Source organism: Nerophis lumbriciformis, linkage group LG25, assembly GCF_033978685.3.
Source record: "Nerophis lumbriciformis linkage group LG25, RoL_Nlum_v2.1, whole genome shotgun sequence".
Classification (NCBI taxonomy): domain Eukaryota; kingdom Metazoa; phylum Chordata; class Actinopteri; order Syngnathiformes; family Syngnathidae; genus Nerophis; species Nerophis lumbriciformis.
In genome coordinates, this window is record NC_084572.2 from 14,658,221 (window position 1) to 14,679,039 (window position 20,819).

The window sequence follows — 20,819 nt, forward strand, 5'->3', positions numbered from 1 at the left end:
GGTGGAATGACTTACACATATAAAGTAAAAAGCAAACGGCAGGTAAGTAACTTTGTAAACAGGAGTCATATATGACCGAACTCACTGATTGTTGTCCTCTTGGTGGCCTTTCTGTTTTGTTTTGTCCCGTTGCTCTACATCCAAAACGAGAAGCTGTCCGAGGTGCAAAAGTCCAAGAGCAAAGCTCATGGCGTCATAAAGTGACGTTCATGGTCAAGAGAACAGCTCCGGAATTCCGAGTTGCGCGTGTTGCCAACAGCAACCGCAGAGCAGGTAACACGAAAAGCCCTTCAACTTTTCACTTCGAGGGGAGCAGCGAGAACGCTTTCGTGACGTGTATACATTTAAATAAACCACACGAACGACGACTTTCGCTCATTTGAAGCACGCCGCGTGTATACACAAAAAAAGCTGTTTTTAAAACCGGTAAGTTGATTTATTTTACTATGGTAGTGACGTCACAGGGCTAAGTGTTAGCTAACCAGCTAACACACTTTTAGCTAGGTAAGCTTTTTGTAAAACAATGTTGTCTTTAAAAGTCATTTTAAATGGTTATTTAGTTAGATTCCTTTTTATATCATAGTCACCCAAACACTATGTGAGCATATAAATCACAGCATTTTACTCAATTATTAACTGAATGTTACATAACCACTTTATTGCTACATTTGTGGAAACTAATTGATTTATTTTAATCGTAAATGCGTGAAGTTGGGCCTACATTAACTAAATTGAATACTTTTAAGGTTTTATTGGCCCTCATGTTGCTTATATGTATTGGAGACTAGTCTAAACTATACCATTAAAAATATTTGCACCTACTGACGCTGGTGGTATAGTCCTAATATAATATGCTTCAATGCAACAGATTGTATGTTAACATAAGCAATTAAACAAAGTAATGCCAACATTGGTAATATGTACACCTTAATGATGCATATTGGGGACTAATGTTAAACACTAATGAATGTGCTTTTCCTTTAGAAGATCAGGGGAAATGTGCATAGTACACCATCACGACACATGTTGTGAGTTTTGCTGACATTACTGCAGCATGTTCACTGCCACTTCCCAACCAAAGTCACAGTCACACCACCATGGATCCTCTGAGGCGCACAGCAGACAGTGGAAAGCCAACCTTTAAGCGAAAGAAAAAAGACCCCTCTTCTGTGGTTGCCAGCAGTCAAGCCACTTTGCCGCAACTGTGGCCTGTGCCGTATTGCCATCCGGAGTCCTCGTTGCGCAGGAGCCTTTTTGATCCCTCTGCCATTGTTAATGGCGTCCCCTCTGACACAGACAGTCTTACGACTCGAGCAGGATCAGGGAAAGTCCTCACTGAGACAACATTTATTAAAAGGCTTCGATCAAGAGCTTCTGTACAATCATGCACGGACAATTCCGATGCAACTACTTATGAAGCAGCAGCACAGAGGTATATCACTCAAAACATCTGATTTTGAAAAATGTGCTTTATTCATATGTATTTTAATCATTCTTTTAGTTTTACAAAAACAAATGAATCCAGAGTCACCATAAGGCACTTATTCAGTCTTCCTGCCATCGTGCATTCTGAAAGTCCTCGTCCTCCAGCAAGAATAGACTCACTAAACGCCACCCCAGAGACAAAATGCAAAGAAAAACCAAGGAAGACCTCGGCATCGTGCACAGACATCCCTGCTTCAACTGCTGATGAGGCAGCGGCACAGAGGTACATCTCACATTGACATACATTCACATTCCCATCATGATTCACCTTTTTTTTGTTTCAGTTTTATTGAAGAAGACGACTCAAGAGTTGTAAGAAGAGATTTGCTCAATCTTCCCTCTATCGCTCCGAGTATCTCCTGTAGCAGCCCTCGTCTCGCAGGATCCCGGAGAGGAATCACAGAGATAAAATGGACGGAAAAACCTAGAGCCAAGTCTTCCCTATCATGCGCTGACATCTCTGTCACGACGGCCGATGAAACGGCAGCACAGAGGTACTCGGAAAAATATCTGCCAAATATCCTTAAGATTTTATTGTTGCTTTATCCTTTTTTAGCATAATTTTCATGTATTTTCCTGTATTTTTACTCATACGCAATATTCAAATATCAAATTGTTGAAGTTGCAGGCAGTGGAGCCCTTGCCTCTGCCATGTCCAAACATGTTGGTGTCGTGGGATACAGTTCCACTCCAAATCTGTAGGAGGGAATAATGCACATTTTTCCTCAAGTGGGTTATAATTGGCACATCCACCAAATGATTCTAGTGGACTGTAACACTGAAGAGGGAAAATACAGTGGAACCTCGTGTAGCAGCCATTGGCGTCAATAAGCACCAGCGTTGAGTTTGACGGGTACAATTTTTAGTTCTCACTTGGTCTTTGATACATACCTTGTTGTACAGCAGTGGCGGGCCATGCATTTCCCACCTAGGCCTTCAGTGATGTCCAACTTCAAAGATTACCTCTCAAAATACCATAGTTGATGTCGTCACATGACCATTGCTGGAGAAATACTATACAGAAACACATTTACGTCCTACTGGGCATTGGATCACATCAGCATTATACAAAACCTATTTTTTTCTGGCGCATTTAAAAATCAATTAAAACGCATCAGCAATTAAAACATCTTACGTGGTACTGTCAAAATTAAAATTGCAAAAAACATTAAAAGTGAAAAAAATGAATATTTGAACACAGTTAGTAGGACCTATTCAACGCCGTTCCCCATTTCATTGTCAGAACAGCTAAACTAACTTCCGGGGTTAGCCGACATCGTCTCACAAGATGTAGTTTCTCTTTAAATATTCTTCTTGAAAATGGCCTTGCAAATATATATTTGCCACCTAATCAAAGTTGTGTTCTTTTTCTCTGCTATCTCGGTCTGGCTACGGCGCAACACTTCCCGCTTCCCACTAAATTGAAACTTGTGATGGATACTCACTTTGGAGTGACAAGTGAATATCCAATCACAGTCTCGTTAACATCAGGCTACTTGGATAGGCTACTGTCAACAACTTGTGATCTGATTGGCTATCGCAACTCTCTATCAACTGTATGTGTTCTCAAATTCATCCGCTAATGGTCCTGATGAGTATCCAATCACAGGACGCTTAAACGTTAAGTTCAACGTGAGGCAATCTAGAAGGCCTTAGTGACAACAACTCGTGATCTGATTGGCTATCGCAACTGTCTATAACTGTATGTCTCCGATCGCTTACAGTGCACGGACGCCCGCATTATTGATTCTGAAGGCCTCTGGCAGATTTCCTACAGCATGGCAACATAAGCTAGCTGAATTCTGATTGGATACGAACTAAAACTAAAAACAACAGCACTGTAATTAGGTTAATATGACATGAAGAGAATATGAATACGTTTAGATATTTAGGGAAAGTAAATAAAAAAATAATTGTATCTTTAATTATGATTTTGATTTCTGGTTATGTTAGGCCAGCAGAGAAGGCCTTGCTGGCCCTGACGGCACACCACTGTTATACCGTGAAACTAAAACAAAAGAAAAGAAAATCACATCGTAACATAAGCAGAAAAACAAATTGACCTCACTAACACACAGGCACATATTTTCACCGTGAAATAAATAAATGACACGCCACTATATGGCGGTCATAGCTCGGTTGGTAGTGTGGCTGTGCCAGCAACTTGAGGGTTCCAGGTTCGATCCCCGCTTCTGCCATCCAAGTCACTGCCGTTGTGTCCTTGGGCAAGACACTTTACCCACCTGCTCCCAGTCCCACCCACACTGGTTTAAATGTAACTTAGATATTGGGTTTCACTATGTAAAAGAGTCACTAGAGAAAAGCGCTATATAAATATAATTCACTTCACTTCACTACTATTCTTAATTAACATACCTCTCTTCGCCTATCAAGAGTGCAACTGGTTGTGGGATTTCCTAGCCGAATGAAAATGGGCTTCCTCAGACCAACTGCACGCCGTGACAACACAAAAATAAGCTCACGTAAATATTGGCTTATTGCAGACTATAAAGAGCAGAACACCTACATTTGAACTTTCCTTCATAAACATTTACTCACTTTAGTTATCTGCGATATCTGATGTATGAGTATCTGTTAAGAGCCTGCCACATGTGGATACTGTGACAAAGTCAATCAATCAATCAATCAATCTTTATTTATATAGCCCTAAATCACAAGTGTCTCAAAGGGCTGCACAAGCCACAACGACATCCTCGGTACAAAGCCCACATACGGGCAAGGAAAAACTCACCCCAGTGGGACGTCGATGTGAATGACTATGAGAAACCTTGGAGAGGACCGCATATGTGGGTAACCCCCCCCCCCCCCCCCCCCCCCCCTCTAGGGGAGACCGAAAGCAATGGATGTCGAGTGGGTCTGACATAATATTGTGAGAGTCCAGTCCATAGTGGAGCCAACATAATAGTAAGAGTCCAGTCCATAGTGGGGCCAGCAGAACACCATCCCGAGCGGAGACGGGTCAGCAGCGCAGAGATGTTCCCAGCCGATGCACAGGCGAGCAGTCCACCCCGGGTCCCGACTCTGGATAGCCAGCACTTCATCCATGGCCACCGGACCTGTGCCCCCCCCCCTCAAGGAAAAGGGGAGCAGACGAGAAAAGAAAAGAAACGGCAGATCAACTGGTCTAACAGGGGGGCTATTTAAAGGCTAGAGTATACAAATGAGTTTTAAGATGGGACTTAAATGCTTCTACTGAAGTAGCATCTCTAATTGTTACCGGGAGGGCATTCCATAGTACTGGAGCCCGAATAGAAAACGCTCTATAGCCCGCAGACTTTTTTTGGGCTCTGGGAATCACTAATAAGCCGGAGTTCTTTGAACGCAGATTTCTTGCCGGGACATATGGTACAATGCAATCGACAAGATAGGACGGAGCTAGACCGTGTAGTATTTTATACGTAAGTAGTAAAACCTTAAAGTCACATCTTAAGTGCACAGGAAGCCAGTGCAGGTGAGCCAGTATAGGCGTAATATGATCAAACTTTCTTGTTCTTGTCAAAAGTCTAGCAGCCGCATTTTGTACCAACTGTAATTTTTTAATGCTAGACATAGGGAGACCCGAAAATAATACGTTACAGTAGTCGAGACGAGACGTAACGAACGCATGAATAATGATCTCTGCGTCGCTAGTGGATAAAATAGAACGAATTTTAGCGATATTACGGAGATGAAAGAAGGCCGTTTTAGTAACACTCTTAATGTGTGATTCAAACGAGAGAGTTGGGTCGAAGATAATACCCAGATTCTTTACTGATTCGCCTTGTGTAATTGTTTGGTTGTCAAATGTTAAGGTGGTATTATTAAATAAATGTCGGTGTTTAGCAGGACCGATAATCAGCATTTCCGTTTTCTTGGCGTTGAGTTGCAAGAAGTTAGCGGACATCCATTGTTTAATTTCATTAAGACACGCCTCCAGCTGACTACAATCCGGCGTGTTGGTCAGCTTTAGGGGCATGTAGAGTTGGGTGTCATCAGCATAACAATGAAAGCTAACACCGTATTTGCGTATGATGTCGCCTAGCGGCAGCATGTAAATGCTAAAGAGTGCAGGACCAAGAACCGAACCCTGAGGAACTCCGCACGTTACCTTAACATAGTCCGAGGTCACATTATTATGGGAGACGCATCGCATCCTGTCAGAAAGATAAGAGTTAAACCACGACAAAGCTAAGTCTGACATACCAATACGTGTTTTGATACGCTCTAATAAAATATTATGATCGACGGTATCGAAAGCAGCGCTAAGATCTAGAAGCAGCAACATAGATGACGCATCAGAATCCATCGTTAGCAGTAGATCATTAGTCATTTTTGCGAGGGCTGTCTCCGTAGAGTGATTTGCCCTGAAACCGGATTGAAAAGGTTCACAGAGATTGTTAGACACTAAGTGTTCATTTAGCTGCTGTGCGACAATTTTTTCGAGGATTTTCGAAATAAAGGGAAGGTGGGACACCGGTCGGTAGTTTACCATGAGGTCAGGATCAAGGTTAGGTCTTTTGAGCAGAGGATGAATAACCGCTTTCTTGAATGCTAGGGGAACAGTGCCAGAGGAAAGTGATACGTTTATAATATTTAGCACTGATGGACCTAATAATACAAAAAGCTCCTTGATAAGTTTCACAGGGAGTGGGTCAAGCAAACATGTTGTTTGTTTTATCCCACTTACACGCTGTAATAGTTCCTCTAATGTTATTTCATTAAAAAGAGAGAGACTATTTTGTATTGCATTATCCGTCGTAGATACAGTTGTATCTGTGTTCATAGAACCCAGTTGTAGCTGGGATGCGTTGTCTTTAATCTCCTTTCTAATGAGTTCAATTTTCTTATTAAAGAAATTCATAAAGTCATCTGCCGAGTGGGTGGAGCTATTGGGAGGTGTCCCTTGTTGGGTTAGCGATGCTACTGTACTAAACAAAAATTTAGGGTCGTTTTTGTTGAGGCGGATGAGATTTGAGTAATATTTAGCTTTAGCTAAGGTAAGCATGCGTTTATACGATATTAAACTATCACTCCATGCTTGATGGAAAACCTCAAGCTTGGTCGCGCGCCATTTGCGTTCCAACTTTCTACATGATAATTTATGAGCTCTGGTTTCCTCTGTAAACCATGGGGTGCGCCTTTTAGGGGCCCTTTTTTGTTTTAGCGGTGCTATACTATCAATGGTTTTGCGCAGGGCATTGTCAAAGTTGTTAGTGAGGTTATCAATAGAGCCGACATAATTTGGGAATGGTGCCATTACCGAAGGCAGTAGGTCAGCAAGAGTCATCGTTGTGGCGGCATTAATGTTGCGGCTGCTATAGCAGTTATTATTATTATTAGTTTGTTGACAATGAGTCAGAACTTCGAATTTTATAAGGTAATGATCGGACATTACTTTAGTATACGGGAGTACCATAACTTTGGAGGTGGTGACACCCCTGACCAGCACTAGATCTATCGTATTGCCGTTGCGATGCGTAGGTTCATTTATTATTTGTGTAAGACCACAGCTATCAATTACAGTCTGAAGCGCCACGCACTGAGGGTCCGATGGGGTATTCATATGGATATTAAAGTCCCCCATTATGATTATATTGTCTGCGTGCGTCACTAGATCAGCAACGAACTCTGAGAATTCATTAATAAAGTCCGAGTAGGGCCCTGGGGGGCGGTAGATAACAGCCATATCGAGAGGCAGCGGTGCGACAGACCTCATAGTAAGCACCTCAAACGATTTGTATTTATTATTTAGGTTAGGGGTAAGGTTAAAGTTTTCATTGTATATTAGTGCGACCCCCCCACCCCTTTTAAGGGGACTGGCAATATGCGCATTTGTATAGTTAGGAGGAGATGCCTCATTTAGCGCAAAAAATTAGTCTGGTTTGAGCCAGGTTTCGCTAAGACCAATGACGTTAAGATTGTTGTCTCTAATGACCTCATTAACTAATAACGTTTTGGGAGACAATGATCTTATGTTTAAAAAGCCCATATTATAAGTATTGGGCTGTTTTGACGAGTTTTTGTTTAAATTATCCGTAGTAGAAATATTAATAATGTTGCGTTTATTATACGTAGTGCACTTTAAATAGTTTCGACCATATCTAGGAATTGATACGACGGGAATTTTCAGATTGTTTGCTTGATGCTGCGATCGACTGAACGCATCATGATTTGCCACCTCAGTAGAATGCATATCTACCCCGGACACATTCACAACAGAAAACACATTATGTGAGTTGTGTGTTATTCTAAGAAAATTGCTATGCGTACAGGAATTATCCAGCCTGGTGCTGGCTAGTTCTAGCTTAACTGACTCCTCACCCGGACTAGCAGGCTCTGTAATTGCCTGTGACCGGGCTTGCTCTAGTGTAGTTAGTCAAATGTGACTTAAACAGTAGTCTATGTTCTTAGACAGGATGATGGCGCCTTCCTGGTTAGGGTGAAGGCCGTCCCTCATCAGCAAGCCTGGTTTGCCCCAGAAAGAGGGCCAATTATCAATAAACGTTAGTCCCTGTTGTCTACAGAAGCTAGCCAGCCACTTGTTAAGCGAGACTAATCTGCTATATCTCTCATCATTGCCTCTCGCAGGCAGGGGGCCAGAGACAACTACTCGATGCCTGGACATCTTTCTAGCGAGATCACAAGTCCTGGCTATGTTTCTCTTTGTAATCTCTGACTGTCTCATTCTAGTGTCATTGGAGCCAACGTGTACAACTATATTACTATATATAAATTTATATATATATTACTATATATAAAGTGGCCTGTCAAACTGGCATGTGACGTCACTGTTTATCCATTTCCCTTGACACTACCAGGGTGCATCCACACGGGAACATAAATACAAAATAACATTCGGCTCTATTGGCCACTTCACAACCCAGGAACATGGTTACAACATAAGTCGGCTGTGTGGGCCACTTACACCTCAATTTATGAATTGGTTCTTGAACACAGTTGTTAAAAATAAAGTTTGTATGTTAAAGAACATTTCTCCATAAAAAAACAATTTAAATATGAATAATGGTTTGCAGCCTGGACAAAAGTTAATATTTTTAGTAAAAGTTTGTACACTTTGAACAGAATATAAAGCGCTATACAGTACTGTAAATTAAACAAACATAACAAGGGGGTGATGGATCAACTTTAAATTTAAAAAAAAAGTCAAAACAACAAGTAGCTGAACTGTCCCCATTTGCAGCCAACGCGCATTAGCCCTGTGGTGCACTCACAGTTTGAAATCCCACAATTCCTTAACTTTAACAGCCAGGTGACTGCAATGATTAGTAACTAAAGACAAAATCCATCTTTTCGTGCAGCAGAAGGGAGGGGGAGGGTGGAGAAGCAGTGTCAACAATGCTGTGAATAATTCCTGAATGTAGTTAAACCATACATTGCTTGTCCATTGCTTTCTTTGGACTCATATTGTGATAGCAAAACTAGTCAAATGTAGCTAACGGCAGCACAGTGCTCTGCTGACTGAATGAGCACCGGAGCTTGATTAGCACACCCAATGGATGTGCTGCCAAGCACAACATGGCTGCGCTGCGAGACACACAATGGGTGGATGACACATTCGCACACACTGACAAGGTTCGCGCACCAAAGCATATTTTTATTCGGTCGGTGGTTTGTAATTCATAACATTTGTACAGTGAGAAGTTTGTAAATCGAGGTTCCACCGTAATATTTTTTTTTGCTTAATCTGAAATTACAAACTGACCAAAAAAGTATTGTTTCAGTTTTACAGAGACGGATGATTTAAAAAGCAGGAGTAAAAAGGCGACCCTGGTGGGGAAGGTTCCAGTCACTGGCATGGAGATCATTCAGATGTTTGTCAAGAACAGAGATGTGGGAGAACTGAAGCTTTTCTACTTGAAGGAACTGGAGGGTGACACATACAGGTATACAGTGCATCTGGGAAGTATTCACAGCGCTTCACTCTTTCCACATTTTGTTATGTTGCGTAGCCTTGTTTCAAAATGGAATACATTCATTAATTACATCAAAATTATACGCACAATACCACATAAGGACAATGTGAAGTTTTTATTTTGCAAATTTATAAAAAAATTAAAAATCACATGTACAGGTATACACAACATTTTTCATCAATACTTTAATGATGCACCTATGGCAGCAATTACAGCCTCAAATATTTTTAAATACGATGCTTTAGTCAGTTTTGCTCATTCCTCTTTGCAGCACCTCTCAAATTCCATCAGGTTGGTTTTCATCCAGGATGTTTATGTATATTGCTGCATTCATATTTCCCTCTATTGTGACGAGTCTCCTAGTTCCTGCTGCTGAAAAAAAATCCCTACAGCATGATACTGTCACCACCGTGCTTGGCTGTAGGGATTGTATTAGCGTGGTGATGGGCGTTGCTTGGTTTCCTCCAAACATGAGGCCTGGCATTCACCCCAAAGAATTAAATCTTTTTCTCATCAGACTAGATAATTTGGGTTCTCATTGTCTGATCCAATCTTTTAATTGCATTTTGGCAAACTTTTTACTAGAGATGTCCGATAATGGCTTTTTTGCCGATATCCGATATTCCGATATTGTCCAACTCTTAATTACCGATTCCGATATCAACCGATACAGATATATACAGTCGTGGAATTAACACATTATTATGCCTAATTTTGTTGTGATGCCCCGCTGGATGCATTAAACAATGTAACAAGGTTTTCCAAAATAAATCAACTCAAGTTATGTAAAAAAATGCCAACATGGCACTGCCATATTTATTATTGAAGTCACAAAGTGCATTATTTTTTTTAACATGCCTCAAAACAGCAGCTTGGAATTTGGGACATGCTCTCCCTGAGAGAGCATGAGGAGGTTGAGGTGAGCGGGGTTAAGGTGGTAGGGGGTAGTGGGGGGTGTATATTGTAGCGTCCCGGAAGAGTTAGTTCTGCAAGGGGTTCTGGGTATTTGTTCTATTGTGTTTATGTTGTGTTACGGTGCTGTATGGATGTTGACCAAGTATGCGTTGCATTCACTTGTGTGTGTGAGAAGCCGTAGATATTATGTGATTGGGCCGGCACGCAAAGGCAGTGCCTTTAAGGTCTGTTGGCGCTCTGTACTTCTCCCTACGTCCGTGTACCACTCCGTACAGCGGCCTTTTAGTCATAAATTTTACTTTTTGAAACCGATACCAATAATTTCCGATATTACATTTTAATGCATTTATCGGCCGATAATATCGGCAGCCCAAAATTATCGGACATCTTTACTTTTTACTAAGAAATTCGTTCCGTCTGGCCACTATACCATACAAGCCTGATTGGTAGATTGCTGCGAAGATGGTTGTCCTTCTAGAAGGTACTCCTCTCTCCACAGAGGAATGCTGTAGCTCTGACAGTGACCATCAGATTCTTGGTCACCTCCCTGACTAGACTAAGATGAATGCAGCAATGTACAGAAACATCCTGGATGAAAATCAACGCTTCCTATCAAACCTGATGGAGCTTAAGAGGTGCTGCAAAGAGGAATGGGCAAAACCGCTTAGAGATCGGTGTGCCAAGCTTCTGGCATCATATTCAAAAATACTTGAGGCTTTAATTGCTGCCAAAGGTGCATCAACAAAGTATTGTGCAAAAGCTGTGAATACTTATGCACATATGATTTTACATTGTCATGAGGTATTGTCTGTAGAATTTTGAGGACAAACATGAATTTACACCATTTTGGAAAATGGCTATAATATAAAAAAAATATGCAAAAAGTGAAGCACTGTTTTCCGGAAGCTCTGTAAACAAACATCAAACAGGTCAAGTGCAAATGTGCAGCATTGAATTACTTTTTTTGCTCTATTTTTCTGCAGACCCTATGACCTGCAAGTAGTCCCAGCTAGTGAGGCTGGTCCCGAGCACTACGTCTTCACTTGCAGCACAGTGCTGCATGTCACACAGAAAGGTTACGGTGGACTCGTCAGTTTGGAAGAGTGGTACAGGGAGTCTGTGCTCTGGACAGCTTTGCAGGCATTCCCCTTTTTCAGGGCGTTCAGATTGAGAAATGCATTCAATCGGTAAGTGACACTTGAGCAAACTAATATTGTGGACACAGCTCTTTTATTTTACTGTTTTTTACAATACGAAGGTCCTGGGTTTGATCCTGGGCTCGGGATCTTTCTGTGTGGCATTTGCATGTTCTCCCCGTGACTGTGTGGATTCCCTCCGGGTATTCCGGCTTCCTCCTACCTCCAAAGACATGCATCTGGGGATAAATTGATTGGCAACACTAAATTGGCCCTAGTGTGTGAACGTGAGTGTGAATGTTGTCTGTCTATCTGTGTTGGCCCTGTGATGAGATGGCGACTTGTCCAGAGTGTACCCTGCCTACCGCCCGAATGCAGCTGAGATAGGCTCCAGCACCCCCCACAACCCCGAAAAGGACAAGCAGTAGAAAATGGATGGATGGAATCCTAGCGCTAAAAACACAGGATTTCAACAAATATAACAAAATATACCTTATTTGCATTTTAAATTAAACATTTTTGACCACTGACATCAATCAGTTTAATACAATTTACCAGTCCCTTCAGGATCTCACAAGCCTTTTTTGAGATGCCTTAATTTGAGTTATTCTCAAATATTGCAATGGAAAATGCAGAGGTTTTTTTAGGTGTTTGTTGCGATAAAATTGCAGGAGCAAGTGAAAGTTACAATAAATAGTAATGATATTCCCTCGGAAATTATAATATGGAATTTGCTGAAGAAAAAGTAATTAATGAAGTAATACGAAAAAAAAGACAAGAGGAAATCATCTAGTCAACATGGCTCACAAAAATGTGCAAAATCGGCTTTATTTATCACAACAAAGTACACGTTTTTACAACAATACTAAAAATGATAACTAAGCCTTCACCTAAGAAAAAAAAAATTTCAGTTAAAAACATTTTTTTTCATGTTGAAGACAAGTAAATAATAGAATAGAATAGAATATAATAGAATGGACTTTATTGTCATTATATTTGCATATAACGACATTAAGGACTCCAATTTAAGGTGCGGTAGTGGGAACAAATATGAGGTAAAAATAAATAAATAATACAATTTAAAAAAATTACACAACAGGCAATAAAGAAAAAAACTAACAATTGAAATAAACAGACTACCGTACTATCCAATACACTAATACAAATAATCTTGAATTAAATTATGTTAGAAATGACACTTTATTGCAAAGCTTTACTTCTTGTATTTTCTCTTGAAAAGATGTGAAGTAGTAAAAACAGTTAAAGGGTGTATTCACTTTAGTGAGATACTGTATTTACTGTGCATCCGGAAAGCATTCAAAGCTATTCTCTTTTTCCACATTTTGTTAAGTTTAAAGCCTCATTCTAAAGTGGAATACATTCTGTTTTGCCCTCAAAATTCTATAGACAATATCTGATAACGACAATGTGAAAAGTTAAAAAAAAAAACACCACCAAAGACAGCCTTTTTTCTTCTTATTGTCATTATTATTATGCCTTATTATCTGCTCTGTTGTCCACAGCTTGCCGACATTCTCTTGCATGTTTTGAAAGTCAGTCGTGAATTTTGGTTCATGTTCTCACACATTGCACATAGTTTACCTGCGTAAATGCGTTGGGTATGCTGATGACCTGTGTCTTGCAACACAGGGCAAACAATTAATCAACGTGGAAAACACCCCTACATAAGCATTCGGCTGCAAATAAAATGTATTACAAACAATGGAACCTAAAAGCAAATCGCTCCAAAACCCAAGTAACGTCATTCCTTCTAAAAAAACAAAAAACAGGCAGCCTACCAGACAAAGGTCTCTTGGTTTGGGGAAATCCTTCAACCTCACCAAAAACAACCTAACTCAAGAGTAACCTTAGACAGGGCTATCACCTATAACGAACATATCAAAACCCTAAAAAGAAAGTCAGTACATGTGCATAACGTAAATGCAGAGCTTAACGAAGCATGCAGGATCATCACAAGATGCCTGTGCCCAACACCAATCAATAGCCTACATAGACTTGCTGGATTAGCACCCCCAGTCAATCACAATCAATCCCACAGCCCATAATACAAGAACTGTTATGCCACCAGGCGCGGTACTGAACAGGAGGGAATGGTGCGCACTAAATAGGGCACGTGCATAGGTATGCAAAACCGGCACAAAAATGGCAAGGTGGGGCCTAAAAACTGACAGTCGGTGCGACTGTTGTGAACCCCAACAAGACTTTCACCACATCAAGGAATAATGCCTTTTAAACCAGGTCCATGTCACAAACAACGACGTGAAAAAAGCCACACCCTTGGCTAAGACTTGGCTCTCTGTCTAGTCCAATAAGATATGATGATTGGTTAAATGTCGCTGAATGGCTAAATTGTGAAGAGAAATTGCGAGTAACGAGGCTGCACATAATTCGTGGGGATTGGTTAAGTGTGCGTGAACTAGTGACATTGCGAAATCCTGGAAGAACTGATTTATTGGATAATATACAGTACCTAAGATTATGACCAGTAAGAATACACAATTATTTTTTGTATATTGTACTAGGTGGTATAAAAATGTGCGTCAGACTGTGTTCAACCGACGTTTTGAGGAAGTACAGGCAATACTGCTTACAAACATCCCCCAGTACAGAAATGGCCTTCTGCTTCTATCCAAGTAAGTCAAGTCTTTGTTTCGGGGGATTAAATATTTTTTTCCATACGTGGGATCAAATCTGTTTTAATACTGAATAAAGACTCCAGTTTGTTCAAAAGAGTCAAAAAGGTTGATAAACCTTTGTCATCATAGCTTTTTTCCAGGTATTTATTTTAAAAAGTGTGGCACAATGAGCCTCCCCTCAGAGATTATAATACTGTTAGGGCCTCGCTTACTGCACGAAGAAACACATTTTCTGGAGCTTAGACATGCTTGAAGTAAGTTTAGCATGTTTTAAAAAATATTTTATTTATTTTTCCCAAGCTGCTGCACTTCCCTTGAATTCTTAAGGAAGCCTCTTAGGGGAGGTCTGCCACACATTTGAAAAAAAACAACAACTGCTATAGAGCATCTGAACTCTCTTGTAATAATGGTAAAATACTTTCAACAGAACCATACAGGAACTCAAAGAGACACACTTGCTACCTCTGGATGAGTCTAAAAAGTACACATTGTTGGAATTTAAGAATGTCCTTCTCACCAGTATGCAACAAGTTTTGCTCAGCCTGAAAAGGTTATCACAGTATCGTGTCGACATCTTTTGTAAGGTACCTTCTTCAAACTTTCAAGCTTGTGTAGTGTAGAGGGAAAAAGAAGACACGGTGGAGAGAGTCCATACATTTTTGGCACATAATGTATCAAATGTTTTCCCCCTAGGCCAAAGATGTTAGTTTTAAAGCCCAGCAGGAGCTGCAGTTGCACTTAGAGTACGCCGACAAGCAACATCATTGCTGCAAACCCATTCACCTGCATAAGGCTCACCTGCAGCAGCTGCAAAGGGAGTTTGCGCTTGCCGAGGGCATCGTGCAGAGGCTGGGGAACTTTGCCACCCTCATCAATCAGATCATCATGCAGAGTCTCGTGACCATCATCAAACATAACTCTTTGTCGTTTCTTCACAACGTTTTGAAGGTGAAGTGCGAGCGTTTGTTCATAGCGATGTGACAGAATAATGTTGTCTGAATGTTTTGGTCTTCGTCAGCGGGAAAAATCTGTGGATATATGTCTCTTCCAAACTGACCTGTGTGTCGATGATGACAGTCAGCTGTCTCTTGAACCACCTTTACGTCTCTTCCGAGAAACAGTCAGTCAGGCTCTTTGGACTGTTGGTGACTCCATCTGCCAGGTGACCGACATGTTTATCTCAAAATAATACACTACTAAATGCTGACATTGTGTTTTTAAGCTACTGTTCAAGGCCCTCAATTTGTAAATCAGACTGATAAAAGAAACATGATTTGACATAAATGAGTTACACATTTAAACACATCCTTATGATTTTTCTTGCAGATGTGTGTCACTTGTGGATTTTTCATGGAAGTCAGCAGCAACCTTGGTTGTCAGGATGAAAAACCTGACCCCAGCTCCAGTTCTTCTCCTGTTGTCATTGACTTTTCAGGTATCTTTTTTGTCCTAAGCTTCCTTTTTCTATTCGTACAAAACTACGAGTCAAGCATTATTCACATTTATGTTATTCTAAGGCAGATGTTGGCAAAATACGGCCCACAGGCCCAATATTGTACGACCCTTTAAGCTTTTCAATCTGGCCCGCCGATTGTTTCCAAATTATGATTATACACCAAACCTGGGCAATTATTGTGACTCCGGGGCCATTGTGAGAGAAAAAAATGTGTCTTTGAGAGACTCTAAAGACAACCTGGATGAAAAATAGATGTTTATGTGTATTTATATGTATGTATGTATGTATATATATATATATATATATATATATATATATATGTATGTGTGTGTGTGTGTGTGTGTGTGTGTGTGTGTGTGTGTGTGTGTGTGTGTGTATACAGGGTTAACCCTAAACTGCGAAGATACCTGTGGCATTGGGGGCGTGGTTATGGGTGTGGTCATATGACATCATCGAGTAATTTGCGTAATTTGTTATGATATGATATTCTTTAAAAAGTCTCAAAAAATGTACACATACGTTTAAAACAAATCTGTTATTATGAATTAGTATTAACATATATATATATATATATATGCTGTTTGTACATTATACTTTGTTGAGATTTCTTCAAGTGTTTCCAGACTTTTATTTACTTAAAAAAAAAAGAAATACAACTAGCAACAAATCTAACATCATCTTCTGGTGTTATTATAGAATGTACTTGTGTTTAGAGACAACTTCTGTCCCTCGATGTCCCTGACGAAAGAAGAGCGCTGTCGTGAGCATGACGTCACACTTGATTGGCGCTGTTACTCCAGTTGGACTTTCTCTTTTTAAAAGCCGCCACTGTCCTCCTAATATTTGCACATTTTGTAGATGGTTTTCACGGGTATATCTGCAATATATATAAAAATCACATACACATCGCAGACATGCTGACAACGTTCCAGACAATGGCGTACGTTTTGTTTACATTTGGTTTTGGGAGCGTGGTTTTCGGTGATAAAAGTCTTTTATCGGTGGTCTAGTTTTCGGTACATCACTTGTCAATAGTGTGCAAATAATAGGCTATATACAGTCGTGGTCAAAAGTTTACATACCAATCAATCAATCAATTCCTTTATTGTCATTGTCATAATAACACTTAAGTCATATATAAACAACGAGATTTTGTTTGAGCTTTGTCCAACGGCATAGAAACTGCATTGATGTGCAATTTGACAATAGTTTACATTTTAGCATTTTAGCATTGTCAGGATGATCGCGATAATGCTAAAATGCTAAAATGTAAACTATTGTCAACCTGCACATCAATGCAGTTTCTATGCCGCTGGACAAAGCTCAAACAAAATCTCGTTGTTCAAGTCTGACTTAAGTGTTATTATGACAATGACAATAAAGGAATTAATTGATTGATTGATTGGTATGTAAACTTGTAAAGAACATAATGTCATGGCTGTCTTGAGTTTCCAATCATTTCTACAACTCTTATTTTTTGTGATAGAGTGATTGGAGCACATACTTGTTGGTCACAAAAAACATTCATGAAGTTTGGTTCTTTTATGAATTTATTATGGGTCTACTGAAAATGCGACCAAATCTGCTGGGTCAAAAGTTTACATACAGCAATGTTAATATTTGGTTACATGTCCATTGGCAAGTTTCACTGCAAAAAGGCATTTTTGGTAGCCATCCACAAGCTTCTGGCAAGCTTCTGGTTGAATTTTTGACCATTCCTCTTGACAAAAGTGGTGCGGTTCAGCTAAATGTTTTGGTTGTCTTTCTAAGTCAGGACTTTGGGAAGGCCATTTTAAAACCTTAATTCTAGCCTGATTTAGCCATTCCTTTACCACTTTTGATGTGTGTTTGGGGTCGTTGCCCTTTTGGAGCACCCAACTGCGCCCAAGACCCAACCTCCGGGCTGATGTTTTAGGTTGTCCTGAAGAATTTGGAGGTAATCCTCCTTTTTCATTGTCCCATTTACTCTCTGTGAAGCACCAGTTCCATTGGCAGCAAAACAGGCCCAGAGCATAATACTATCACCACCATGCTTGACGGTAGGTATGGTGTTCCTGGGTTTAAAGGCCTCATTTTTTTCTCCTCCAAACACATTGCTGGGTATTGTGGCCAAACAGCTAAATTTTTGTTTCATCTGACCACAGAACTTTCCTCCAAAAGTTTTATCTTTGTTCATGTGATGTCAGATGACACAAAAATTGAGCTAATTGGCCAAAATACCCAGCAAAGTTTGGAGGAGAAAAGGTGAGGCCTTTAATCCCAGTAACATCATTCCTACCGTCAAGCATGGTGGTGGTAGTATTATGCTGTGGTTAACGTTTGGATAAAAAAAAAAAAGAATGGTCAGTTGGATAAAACTATGGCTATTTGTAACATTTGGAAAGCAGCGATATAGAAGCGGCAGTAAGACTAATCTGAGCACTCACCTGTTCTGACGGCATGAAGACACTCAAGCCGGTGATGAGGGATCTAGGGATGCTAATGCTAGCAGACCTACCGACTGGCAAGACAGTAGACACGGATTTGAAAGACTTCCAGCCCAACTTAGACACAACTCTGCAAGGTAATCACATCAACTACTACACTGTTCATTAGGGATGTATACAGAGTACCGGTATATCTTAGTACTGCTTTCTAATTTGGTCGGTCCTTCTGGACCGTGAAGATTCTGGACTGTGGATACTGCTTCCGGTATTTTTTTATTCAGTTGATCGTCATATTTATGATACGCTGCATACACATAACAAATCGACTTGGAATAATTGCAAATAAGCAACACCACACAAAGGTTTTAAACACAACAATTCATCCTCAAATCTTTCAAGTGAACGATCGCATTCTCGTTGTCTCCTCTTCGACAAATGGACAAAGTTTTTTGCTAAGTAGAATCACAGCTGACCTGGACATTCGAAAATTCTCTTGCCATTCCTCTGGCACAACACACTGCCGTTCTTCCAGGCCTTATTCAGAACCGTCGCTCAACATTGCTATGTTGATGTCTGAGATGTGTTGTATCCGAAATAGCTGCAATCGCGCGTTTCCTTCTCTTAAGGTATTCATGTGGGATTTCTACAAGCGCCTGTACATGTAGAAGAAGGAGAAACACGGGCATGTCTGGATGATTCGCCTCCATCTTTCCAGTGGTTACTTACGAGTGCAAAGTGGTTGTTGTGAAGCTGGCTGTGGCGCGTTCTTTCTGACGTCACTTTCTCTCCGAACTCTGTTTATTAAAGATCAATGAGTCCATACAGAGCTAAGAGCCGGAGATTCAAGAAATACACAGCGCACTTACCCGTGTAAAAAATTATCCAAGGAGGGGAACCTTAAACGATGGGTTAGTGTGGCTGACACGGGGTTTAGGCTAAATAATTATTAGTTTAAGGAGTTATCCGGCTTAATGTAGACATGGCCTTAAAGGGGAACTGCACTTTTTTTTTTAACATTTTGCCTATCGTTCACAATCATTATTAAAGATGTTATGACATATGTATTTTTTAATGCATTGGAAATAGTAAATAAAGTATTTGAGCTTCTACACTGAAGCTGCTGTTTAGTTTACGTGGTGTCACTTAATTATATCTTGCACTTGTGTTACTGTGGTGGTATAACACCTCTACTTGATGCGCAGCTTGCTTGCTTTCTTTCTATGTATTTAATTGTTGCTACCTGAGCAAACAACAGTAAATACCTGGTAGCTTTGCCAAAAGTGTTTTGTTTACATCTTCTTTTCTTTAAGTTTATGGATTGCAATTCCTTAAAGTTGCTCATAAATAATGCAGAGACCATCTGTTTTACATGTGTCTATATTAAAAAAATAAACACATGACATTGTTCTAACATGATACATGATACATTTAATTTTCTTTTCACCATGCAAAGCTTCCATCTGCATCGAATTGCACTAAATCGTATTGCATGGAATCGTATCAAATCGTAATGTTTACAAAAATATTGTTAGTAAATCGTATCGTAACCCATGTATCGAGATTCATATCGAATCGCCATTTAAGGTAGTGCTGCAAAAATAAGGCCGCCCACAAAAAGGTGCAAAACGCAAAATTCCTATGACCGCTTTAATGTACTAATGTGTCTGACGTTCCCAGGTGGAATACAGGACATGGACGGAATGCCTAGTCTCACACATTATAGCTGTTGTAAATGGATAAGAGAGCAGCGATCTAACTGGACCAGGATGATCGTTCAGGGTCACAGGATACCTTGGTCCTACTACCCTTTATCCAAAGCACAACTTGTTTGGCACATCGCTATCAGTGATGATTCCAAACACATCGACAAAGAGCAGGCCGAGCTGATGCAGGCGAGTGTTAAAATAATTACTGCATTTCTCTTTACAGTACAAATATATATAGGATTGTGTCTCTCTTTTGGACAGGAAGCAGAGTCAGACATCCAGCAGTTGTTAGAGCATTACATGTGGTTGGTGGACATCCATGTGTTCATCAAGCAATGGAGTCCAGCCACTTTGGAGAACATGAAAGGTCAATCTGCTGCACTTTATCAGGAGCTGATTGACAAGCTGCGCCACTGGATTGAAAGAATCCACGTTGTCCCCTCACTGATCTCTACCTCCAACCGGCTATTTATCATCCACTGCACCCGCATAAAAGAACATTTAGGTATGCAAATGAAATCCAGATCTTTGACTGATATGAATATTTTATAAAAACAGATTGGTCTACATGTAGTATACCTAGATAAAAAAAATAGTACAAATTTCTTCGTATATCACCTGTGGAGTTCCTTTGCTCAACTTCAGAGAGTACAAGGTGTTTATTAGGTGAATGATCATTAAGAAGCCTGTGTGTATAAATTTATTTTTAGTATAATAATAAATAACAGAAAAAAAGATTATTAAAAAATATAACAATTCTACAAGTAAATATAAGTGTTTGCAAACTTTATGCGGATGCCTACAGGGAGATAACTTTCCACTTTGTTTAAAACATTAGCTCCCTCCCTCTTACAGCTATTAGCACGTAATGACGTAAACTACGGCCGTACATACAGTAACCCAGGATGTGTTTTTAGCTATCCATTCATCGATTAATCCATCTTCTTCCACTTATCCGAGGTGGCATCGCGGGGACATCAGCAGCCTAAGCACAAAAGTCTAGACTACCCTCTCCCCAGGCCAGCTGGGAGACATAGTCCCCCCCAACGTATGCTTGATCTTCCCTGTGGCCTCCTACCAATTGGTCATGGCCTCCCGAACACC

At 40.3% G+C, this 20,819-nt stretch overlaps 1 protein-coding gene and 1 long non-coding RNA gene across 4 annotated transcripts in view; one reads left to right on the plus strand and one right to left on the minus strand.

The window, feature by feature from the left end:
• Window positions 1-317, minus strand: part of LOC140679816 (uncharacterized) — a 73,954-nt gene extending 73,637 nt beyond the window's left edge. The window contains exon 1 of the long non-coding RNA XR_012051165.1: window positions 86-317. This is a non-coding gene — a long non-coding RNA (uncharacterized lncRNA). The remainder of the gene's footprint in view (window positions 1-85) is intronic.
• A 362-nt stretch (window positions 318-679) lies between these two features.
• dnhd1 (dynein heavy chain domain 1) overlaps window positions 680-20,819 on the plus strand; it is a 56,596-nt gene continuing 36,456 nt past the window's right edge. For 2 of the 3 annotated variants that reach the window (XM_061983850.1, XM_061983851.1), the window contains exon 1: window positions 20,006-20,220. In XM_061983850.1, coding sequence (XP_061839834.1) covers window positions 20,016-20,220 — 205 coding nt within the window. In that variant the 5' untranslated portion in view covers window positions 20,006-20,015. Of the gene's footprint in view, window positions 1,433-1,501; window positions 1,709-1,769; window positions 1,980-9,227; window positions 9,390-11,317; window positions 11,522-14,013; window positions 14,125-14,554; window positions 14,712-14,820; window positions 15,076-15,145; window positions 15,290-15,453; window positions 15,563-19,686; window positions 19,902-19,976; window positions 20,221-20,819 lie in introns of those variants that run through there. The other variant, XM_061983852.1, reaches the window with a different exon arrangement.